This window comes from Cynoglossus semilaevis, chromosome 16, assembly GCF_000523025.1.
Source record: "Cynoglossus semilaevis isolate Cse_v1.0 chromosome 16, Cse_v1.0, whole genome shotgun sequence".
NCBI lineage: Eukaryota > Metazoa > Chordata > Actinopteri > Pleuronectiformes > Cynoglossidae > Cynoglossus > Cynoglossus semilaevis.
In genome coordinates, this window is record NC_024322.1 from 15262125 (window position 1) to 15273002 (window position 10878).

At 46.2% G+C, this 10878-nt stretch overlaps 1 protein-coding gene across 1 annotated transcript in view; it reads left to right on the forward strand.

The window, feature by feature from the left end:
* The window catches only part of thsd7ba (thrombospondin, type I, domain containing 7Ba), an 87876-nt gene that overhangs the window by 42049 nt on the left and 34949 nt on the right, over positions 1-10878 (forward strand). The window contains exons 4-9 of the mRNA XM_025063806.1: positions 2988-3735; positions 3902-4024; positions 5263-5511; positions 6254-6423; positions 7618-7776; positions 7997-8197. Of these exons, the coding sequence (XP_024919574.1) occupies positions 2988-3735; positions 3902-4024; positions 5263-5511; positions 6254-6423; positions 7618-7776; positions 7997-8197 (1650 nt within the window). The remainder of the gene's footprint in view (positions 1-2987; positions 3736-3901; positions 4025-5262; positions 5512-6253; positions 6424-7617; positions 7777-7996; positions 8198-10878) is intronic.

Sequence of the window (10878 nt, forward strand, 5' to 3'; positions counted from 1 at the left end):
TCTTCCACCGACATCGTCGACTCTCGACTGCCGTCTCTGACTGTGACCCAAATCCACAATCAGTGCCATGTGTTATTTATAAGGAACTCACACCAAATGACAGGGAAAATTCAGTTCAGAGAAATTAAACTATAAATCGTGACAGATGGCGCTGGAAATCACAAACAGACCGGGTCATGAAAAAGTCTGTTTTTAAGGACTTTTTTAAGGACCTGCAACCATAACCAGAAAGTACTATATTTATGTCCATTTTTTATTAATAATCTTTAGTTTGTATAAAATACATGTTGCAGTAACGTTTATATGGACGAGATTATTGCTTTGTTATTAATTCAAATATTATAAAAAAAGTTTCTTAAATTTCAAGCAGGGCTGGTCATGGTCCTGTGGAGAAACCAAGGTTTTATATTATTATTATTATTATTATTATTATTATTGTTGTTGTTGTTATTATAAACTGTGTAATGATCACCAGTCCACCAGCAGGGGTCATTGATCAATCAAATCAAATAGAAAGCAGAGTCATCAGTTGTATTAGTGGTGAACCGTCACACCTTTAGTTCGTAGTTTGTTGACGGTCCCTAACACCACTGTTGTTTGATTTGTCACCTTCAAACCCAGGGATCCGTGTTTGGAACACGACTTGATTTTACCAGTCCTTGATTCAAGGATGGAGATGTTTATGTTGTCGTTCCAGGTCCTCAGTGAGGCTGTTCAAGAATCTGGCTGTAAGAATCTGTTGATGTCCAAGGCGTGGTTCACGTGGCAGCCCTGATTCGGTTCCGCTCCGTTTGGCCTCTCTGGGTAGAACGTCTCTCGGTTGCTACATGCGTTAACCTGCTCTTGTTCTGTTCCACCGGCCGCTCAGTTAGTGATTAAACATTCAAGCAGATCTGGCAACCGCGCTGGAGGGCTGGTTGCTAAATTGTAACAAATGCCCTGTGGGGCCGAGTGTGTAGTTGTGCAGCCTGGTGGTTAGTAATTCATCAGTGTGTAATATTGAAGCTACGCCGCCGTCAGAGTTTAATACGAAGGAAAAGGGTTCAGTTCCTCAGCAGACGGATCAAAGTTTTTAATTTAACTTTTTTTTTTATCTTTGTTTACCTTAAAAAAACTGTTGTTTTTACCTTAAGGTAAAGAGCGACTTCATCTTCTCATGAATTACTTCACAGAGAGAAGGTTTTACTGTTCAATTTCAAATCTGTCGCCTGTGTTTACATCAGATGATTGAAGGATCACCGTCTGATCATAATCTGAGGAACCACTTCACATGGTGTGGATGAGCCGCTCGGGGGGGGGGGGGGGGGGGGGGGGGGTGTAGTAGAGAAAGGATTGTCAGTACTGCAGTACTGACAGTCAGTGACTGACACTGGAGAGAGGAAACCAAACAGAACACAACGAGACTCAGTTTCTGCTTCGTGTTAATGATGTTCGTTTCTCCACTTCAAAGAAAAAAACTCATCTGTATTTCAATCACAGTATTGAAGTATTTAACACATACTGTAGACAGAAACATCAGAGTACAAGTCAGTCCACAGAGTATTCATATATGTTCAAACTGACAACCTTAAAACGGTTGGACAGCAGTCGTCTGTAAAACATAACAATAACAATAATTCATATTATTGTTATTAATAATCATAATAATCTTCTAGTATTACATAACAACGACACCGTGACTGGAGACTGGATCACACCAATGGAACAATAAAGTCGAAGATTTGCTCTGATGAACTGTGGAACAGCTCAGCAGGTGGAGAACTGCCCCCCCTTGAGGCAGGGTGCGGGGGCTTCGCTGCGTCCGTGATCATCCAGTGAACAAAGTGTTAACAACAGATTTCTCTGACGAAGCGAACGTTTTCACTGAGCTGTCGTTTGACAGTAATTACCGAAGCCGCAGGATCTCGTTATTCCATCAATTTAATTCCAATTAGATCAAATGAATCAAACGATGCTTTTCATGGCATGTGGCAGAGAAACTGGAAACTGATTGACAACGCTAACCACATCAGTGAGGTCATTTCATTTTTCTCCTCCGGTGATTTATGACTGCAGAAAGTGTAGAGTCAAAGGGACCGAGTTCCTAAATATAATGAATTCAGGTTGAATCTATATTTGATCTTTTCAATCGTCTGATCTGGGATTTCTGCCCACGTTAAACATGATGTTAGGATGTTGAAGACTGAATTCAAGGATTAAAAACCCTTTGTTTGAATATTTGTGGTTTGGTTGTGAACGTTTGAACGAAGCCTTTGTTCTGATTGGCCGCTGCAGAAACAGACTCCAGTTCAAGAATCAAACTCGAAGGATTTCTTTTTCCTTTTTGTTTACTGCACTTGATTGTATTTTAAACTTTGTAAAGCTGCAGATTGTAGAAGGTCCAGCATTCAAACGCTCCCTGAACGCCACACACGTGCACGGTGCACGGTGCACGGTGCACGGCGATTCTTTGAAAGAAGCCGTGGTCAATTTGAATTCATGAAAGACGTGCATTGAAGGAACATTTGAAGAGTCTGGAACTTTCTGTGAACAGTTCTGTTGGCGCTCTGACTTCAGGTCTTTCTGTGGAGAAATATTTTGACAAATTCTTACTCAGAAACACATTATTATTACGATGCATCTGTAAAATAGATCAAATTGTTTTCAAACTTCTATAATTGCCTCCTATAATAAGAAAGAAAACAGAAAACGATCACATCACGATACAGTCACTCTATGTGTTTCATCTCGGTGACGTCACCGTCGTTACTGTCACTGTGGTAACGAAGTGAACGAAGACTGAACAGAAGACATTCCTGAGTTTTACCTGAAATTCTCTAAGGACATGAATTCTGTTTGATTTGATTTGATTTGATTTGATCAAACTGAAGCTGCTCCTCACTCCTCTCTGTATTCTGGCCTTGGTCTTTCCTGCGTTGAGGTGATTATGTTCGTGCTTCAGGTCGGTCTGTGAAGCTGTGATCGACTCCCCTCTTTCCTCTCCCCAGGTCAGTGGGGTCAGTGCGTGGGAGACGTGTGCGGTTCTGATGGGGTTCAGACAAGAAGCGTGTGGTGCGTTCACCTGGAGGGCTGGACCACCCACCACTCCCACTGCCCACGCACCGACAAGCCGCTGGGTCGCCGGCCCTGCTTCAAGGTCTGTGACTGGCACCAGGACCTCTTCGAGTGGGAGGTGTCCAACTGGAGCAGCTGCGTCCTCGTCCCTTTCTTCTCCAACGAGCTGAAGCTGCGGACGCCCGAATGCATCACAGCGCAGCACGGCGTCCAGCGGCGGCAGGTCCACTGTGTCCGCGCTTTAAACCGCACGGCCGTCACCTCCAGGATCTGTGAGTTCTTCTCTCAAAGGCCGGCGGTGGAGCAGGCGTGCCTCGTCCCCTGTCCCCACGACTGCGTGCTCTCGCATTTCACTCCGTGGTCAAGTTGCAGCAAAACCTGCGGCGCTGGCCTTCAACATCGAACACGACACGTCCTGGCCACGCCCATGTACGGAGGAGCCAGCTGTCCCGGCTTGACCGAGACAAGGACTTGTTCTAATCCTGTCAGCTGCCCGCCTGCAGGGGGCGAGTACCAGTACACGCTGAGAGTGGGGGCCTGGAGCGACTGCCGACTCCCCCCTGACAAGGACGCACCGTCCAGTGGAAGGACAACGGTGGACTTCAGCAGCAGCGCCGCTGAGAACAACTCGGTGACACAGCACGTGTCGGCCTCTCGCCGTCAGGACCATCAGGGCCGTCAGGACCGTCAGGAACATCAGGACCCTCAGGACCGTCAGGACCGTCAGGACCGTCAGGACCATCAGGACCATCAGGACCATCAGGACCGTCAGGACCATCAGGACCATCAGGACCGTCAGGACCATCAGGACCCTCAGGACCGGCAGGACCGGCGACACGACCAGGCCTCAGGACCGCCATCATGGTCCTCACTCACACAACAAGTACCACATGTCCTGGGAACTGGAGGTCGGGTACCAGACACGACAGGTCCGCTGCACCAGGAGTGACGGCAAGAATGCCATGATGAGGTAAGAAGGCGTTTTATTAACAGTCTGTGACGTAGAATCACTTCACTTCACACAATCACTCTTCAACCCAGTCACAATTGAACTTGTAAGGTCAAAGGTCATCAGTGGATTTGTTGGGGTTGGCTGTTGATCATTCAGTTCCTACTAGATGATGAGCGGGACGTTGTTCCACAGTCATACACAGTCCTATTGGCCAGTCACTAAATGTCAAGTGCTGCCCCCTGCTGTTCAGGGTTTGAATTTGACAGGGTTTGTTTTTCTGTTTCTGCTGGAACGTGGCAGCTTTTACACACACACACAAAAACTGGTCTTTGTGTGTGAGCACTTCACAGAGACACTCCCCAGCTCAGTGGTTCTCAATGCGGGGGGCGAGTCCCCTCTAGGGGGCGCAGCACTATGACAGGCAGAACGGGTAGAATTTGTTGTCTGGAGGATTTGTTTTTTTCTTGGAAAAAGGAAAAGGCGTTTAGTCTAGAACAGAGTCTGTATGAGGGGGCGCTACTGTGCACAGGTAGTTTCTCTGGGAGAGTTAGAAAGTGTGGAGTGGGTCTGGACTGGAGTGTCGTTAGGAACAGCCTGGATACTGATTCTGTTAAAGGCTCAGCACGGAAAAATGAAGTAGTTTATTTTCTTGAGATATAGAATAAAATATGAATGATTAAAGTGAAACATAAGGTTAAAGGATGACGTGTGGTGGGCTGAGTCTGGGGTCAGGCCCGGGGTCAGGCCCGGGGTCAGGCCCAGGTCTGAGGAGCTTCTCCTGGACCTCTCTTCCTGTGAACTTGACATTCACACGTTAGTCCTGTATTCCAGGCAGGTTCCTCTGGGAACAGGAGAGGGATTTGAGCTTTTTTTTTTCTTTTTTTTCCAGGGAGGATTTCCCACCTGAGTTCTTCCTAATTCTACTTTTCTGATTACATCCTCATTACACACTTTAACTGGAGAGCGAAGGCTGTGGCTGCAGCTCACCCTCCTGTTAATGAAACAACGGGAGCCATTATTATACGGCTAATCCTGCTTCAGTTTACGTCGGTGCAGTAAAGCGTAAACTAACGTCTCCATGAAAAGGTTTCCTTCAGCTCTGGAGTCCTTCACGTCACGCTTCAGACCTCAAAGGTCGTCGACCCCCGTTAGAATTCAGGCCAAATGTTTCAGGTTCTTGTTCTGTAATGTTTTATTTTTATTTTTTCATGAAATAAAAGTTGTTGTTGTTGTTGTTGTTTTTTTTACACCAACAGTCTGTGTGTCAAGGACGACCCCCCCCTCACCTACCAGGCCTGTGTGATGTCCAAAGACTGTCACGTCTCTGACTGGTCGGCGTGGAGCCCCTGCTCTAAAACCTGTCAGTCCACTGACCTGTCTCCTGGTTACAGCCTCCGCTCACGGATCATGACCCAGATCCCTGTGGGGGGGGGGAGACGGTGCCCTGCCCTGGAGGAAAAAGAAGCCTGTAACATCATTGGAGATTTGCTGCCAAACTGCCCCAGGTACTTCATTCATATTTAACATCAACTGGAGCCGTTTGTTTTCATCAGTATTGACTGGGGTTAATGTGACGCCTTAACTACTTTCACCTGAAGAGTAAAAGACGTTGAAAAGACTTTGGTCAGTGTTGAAGAAAGTCTTCTTAGAAGAAGTAACAACGATTTCCCCTGGTGGTAAATTTACTCTCGTTTTCTTCATTTTCCGTGGAGAGCCTGGAGCGGAGGATTTACATGATTAGGAAAAACTCATTATGAAAATGAAGCGGTTGATAGACGACCACGGGCTGTTGTCCTCCTCAGCTCCTCCAGCGTTAGTACTTTCTGCTCCACTGCACGTTTTCTGGTTCAAACCAAACACTGATGTGCAGTGAAATTCAAACCATCAACTCGATCTCTGTCCGACATCCAGTGACCGACGTGGTTTTCAGACCAACTCTGCCACGTTCACCGATCAGTGGGTTTATTTTGACTAAGATCTAAATTTCAAACTTCTTTTTTTTGTACATTTACCAGCATGTAAATCAGGTCTTCCTAATACATCCCTAGCACCTCCTGCAGGCCAAAGAAGGAGCTGCAGCTCATGTTCAACGTTGACAAAGTCGATTAAAGACGAACAAAAGTGAAAAGGTTTTGATCAAATGTCCTTTTCTAAAAAACAACGTTGTTGGCAGTTTATCAAACATAATCTTCTGTCTCTCTGTCTGTGTGTGTGTCTGTGTGTGTCTGTGTGTGTCTGTGGTGTCAGGTGGGGGTGGAGGACCACTGACTGGGATGAATGCCACATCCTCCCGTTACTGAGCCAACAGGAAAGGCGCTCTGCTAACTTCAGTACGCTGTGTGGAGTTGGGATCCAGACCAGGAGGACGTACTGTGTTCAAGTCCCTGACGACTCCACAGCTCGTGTCAGGAGAGAGTGTGAGTGGGGGAGGGGGGGGGGGGGGGGGGGGGGGGGGGGTGACAGGAGTCGCTTCACGACAGTGGGCTGGTTTCTCTGCAGCAGAGATCATTTAAATGGTTTCATTTGAAGTGGTTCAGATGTAGACAGAGACCAGTGGTTTCTACAGAAACAGAAGCACAGGTGGAGAAAAGTCTCCATCCACGACAGAAATACAGACGTGAGGCTGAAATGAAAACACAGCAGAGGAAATACAAAGGCTGTAGTGAAAACAGAAAAGAAGAAAAAACACAAGTGGAAAATAAAACAAATGGAGGAATGAGACAAAGTGACTTTTTATATAAACCACACATTTTGAACAGCACGTTACAGTAAATTCAGATGTTAAAAAACGACTCCTTCAGGTCCAGTCTTAATACTTTTCTGTCCCTGAACTGTTCTGACGCATGCTAACAGCTAACAGCTAACGGCTACTTCTAATTTCTGCTAACTCAGTGTGGACATCTGAAGCTTCTTTAAGAAGAATTGTTCTCATAAACTTTTAATAAGAAACTATTTCTGAGCAAATTTCAAACATTAATATCAAAAGAAAAAGAATATTTTTGTCAGATTTATGAGCTTAGCCGCCGCGATCCGTTTGAATCTTACTGTAAAAAAACACCACATCATTGAGAGGGCTGTAGTACTCCAAATGACCACACAGCTGCACGTGCAGTAACATCTGGATGTAGAGGTGGAAACACCTGCAGCAGCCACTTATCTGGGTGTTGAAACTAACGTCTCATTGGTTCAAAGCAGATCAAACAGGATGTAAATTACTGTTGGTCCCGAGACAAAATACACAATGGACATTTAGAGGGTTTTATTTTTTCAGCCTCTCATTTAAATGTAAATTTGTGTTTCAATAGTGAACGAGATGCAAAATGGAATATTAGATTGAATAAATTCCCACGTTGTTGCCGGGGAAAAACCAGCTGTTATTGTGTGAGAGAGACTAGTGTCAGAGTGTAAACCATGGCAGACAGGAAGTGGTTCACACCGTGGTTCAACTCTCCTTCAGCTCACCGTCGGCATCGTCTGGATGTTCTCCAGTTTGCCCCTGATTCTTTCCCTCCTGTCCTGTTTAGGTGGGGGGGGGGGGGGGGGGGGGGGTGATTTTACCTGCATGAAGATTGAACACTGATCACTGAACCCTTGTTTATCGTCCTCTTCAGTCTCCAGGCCTGTGAGTTCCAGACACTGTGCTGCTCTAGAGCCCCCCCTGGCTGTGCAGCGCTGCTCCGTCCCCTGTCAGAACCAGTGCCTGCTCACACCGTGGTCGTCGTGGAGTGGCTGTCGCCACGACAACTGTGAAGAACCACAGGGGAGGAAAGGTCAGCTGACACAGATAACACCTATTGGTCAGTTCAGTGACCCCACCACAGGGGTCGCCAACTCTACTTGTTAGAGGGCCCTGATTGGATGATTCAGTGGTGCGGTCAGGCCCGCGGGCCACCAGTTTATGATCACTACTCTACAGATATATACATATATACAGACATGGACTAGAATCACTGCAGCGACACCTGATGGTCGACTTCTGTTCCTGTGCAGGTTTCAGACAGAGGAGGAGGGAGGTGCTGTGGGAGGTCAAGGGGTCGGCAGAACCATGTCCACACCTGGTGGAGTCCGTCCCCTGTGAGGACCCCGCCTGCTTCCTGTGGCAGGTCCAGGAGGGGGGGGGCTGCGTCCTCAGTGGACAAACCTGTGGTCCAGGATCTGTGGTCCAGAACGTGAGCTGTGTCAACGTGGAAGGTGAGACAAGAAGTCAGACGTGTGTGTGTGTGTGTGTGTGTGTGTGTGTGTGTACATTATGTTTTTAATTTATACATTTTTACTTCCCCTTGAAACATTTTTTCACATTCAGTTCTTTCATTTGATCATTATTTAAAACATACATTTTCACTTTTCTAAAAACTAAAACCTTGATCTCCTTTTAATTACACTGTATTTTTACACATTTAACAAATAGATTTTCATTAGTGAAATAAATGTAGAAAGAAAAAAAGTCTCTCTGAACCAGTGAGTGGTCGGAGGATTTAATTTGTTCTAGAATTCTTCTAATTCACAAACATAATTAGACGGACGACAGCGACAGGAGCCTCTGCTGCTGAGGTCACACACACACACACACACACACACACACACACACACACACAGTGATATTGATTGTATTGTGATGCATGAACCTTCAGCTGTGATAGAAACATCTCTGGTAACAAACCATGGATTATTCAGGGACCGTCAACAGTCATGGACCCAGAAAACAGTGACCCGAGGTCAGAGGTCAGGGATACGACTTCCTTCCACACATTAATTGCTCATTTCCATAGATTAAAAACCAGATGATGTCACTTTTTTCCGCCTGCGTTTTATTATCCTGTCCATCATGTGCGTCTTCACCAGGGCACAGAGCGCCCCCTATATCTTATTCAGTTTGGAAGTCTAATGAGCTTCGTCAGGAACGGAGAGGATTTGAACTTTGACAGGACTGTGTATAAGAAGTGGACGTGGTGGCTCCCCCTGCAGGACCACGAGGCCACGTCCAAGAAGCTCTCGCTGGTTTGGACAAGACGTCAAAGGAGAAACGAGTCGAGGGGAAACTAGGGACTTTTATTTTCCTAGCATTGGGGCCGCGAGCCTTGAGTTTGACACAGTGAGTCTGCTGTCCTGTGGAGAGAGGTTCAACCTCTGGTCTGTGGACTGGTACCAGGGCATCAGTCATATGGTATCAACTGTTTTATTTAGGAACAGACTTGTTGTCACCTTGTCCTGAACCGTTTTTTTGCCGTTCCTTGGCGGTGAAAGCCGTGACGTAAACACTGCTCGGAGCTTCAGTCTTGTGCTGCTTCTCCAACACTTTTTGACTCGTACGTTGTTCAAACAGTCGTGTCTAAAGATCTGAATTATTGATGTTGAACTGAAGTAATTGTTCAGGGAAAGAAAGAAACTGTTTTTGAGTCAGTGCCGACGTAAATAGTCCTGCAGAAAAAAACCCAAACGTCTCCACCACAGACCCAGACCCAGGTCCAGCTGCAGATCGCCGTGACGACACCAGCGAACCAACTTCCTGTTTCTATCACGCTCTCTAATAAGGCCAATGATGTTAGTGGAGGGGAGGAAATGAGGGGGTGGGGGGGGGCACACACTGTCGGAGCAGCGTTAGCGTTGATGGTCATGGTGGTGGGGGTGTTCTGTCTGAGCAGCGTTAGCGCTGATGGTCATGGTGGTGGGTGTGTTATTTTCCCGCCTCAGCCGCTGCATTCTGACAGGAAGTCCACGATTGGCTGACAGGTAGAGGCTGGCACCGGGAGTCGGCTAAGTTTGGACCAGAGTATTTCTGGGATAACGCTGAGCTGAGGTCCACAGACGGGACACTGACGTCCATCCCCGCAGTCGCCTCATCTGCAGAGCTACAGGAGGGCCAATAGGGGGAGCTGTGATGATGATCTGGTGACGTGACATCAGGGTTTGGAGACTGTGTGTGATTCTTTGGTTGAGAAGCTGCAGCTCATGGTCTGACTGTTGCCCGACTGTTGACTGACTGTTGTTGATTTAGAAAAGAAATCATTGAAGTTTAAGGACAGAGAATAATTTTTTTCTCTTGATTTGGTCAAACTAAATACTAAATCCCCACTGAGGATTTTATAAAAAGCTCTTCTCTCTTCACCGTTTCTCCACAGGCTTGTGTTTTTTGTTCTTCCTCACCCACATATTTAACGGCTCGGCAGCGTAACGCTGGAGTTTAAAGAACGACTGTAGATGAAGTGAAAAGTCTGACGGCAGTTTGTTCATTGTTTTAATTTGAATCAAAGTCCATTTGGATTTTTCCAGCTCTTCAAAGACGTCGGGCGTTTAGACTTCACACTCATTTAGGAAAAACTGATAAGAGCTGGAAAAGTTTCAGAGACAGTGGAGCGGCGCTCCGAGTCTGCAGCTCATCTCACTCTCACTATTCAGAGACTTTTTTTTTTTTTTTGGTGAAACTGGGCGTCGCTCAGTGTCTATTGTCCACGTTCTAATTTTGTCCCAATTGCAGCAGAACTTCTTCTCTCTTTCAATTAAAGCCGCTCCAACCCTGGGCTCCGTTCTGATTCTGACTTCAACCTCAGAAATAATTAGTTTCACTGTTCCAGAGATGCTTCTCCAAAACCTCTGGATCTCTTTTTTCTCATGAATCCGTGAGATTAGATTTTCCTACGACTGTAGGAATTGTTTGACTTTGTCTTAGTTTTATTGTTAGTCCTTGAATTTCATGATGTTGAAGATTTGAACCGTTCTTTTCTCGTCTTGCTGTCGGAACACGGTTCGTAGAAAAAAACTAACAACGTGAATGACTGTTGAACTGATGATGACGTCCATCCATCCATCCATTTTCATCCGCTTATCCGTTGCCGGGTCGCGGGGGCAACACTCGCCACCCCAATCACATTGAA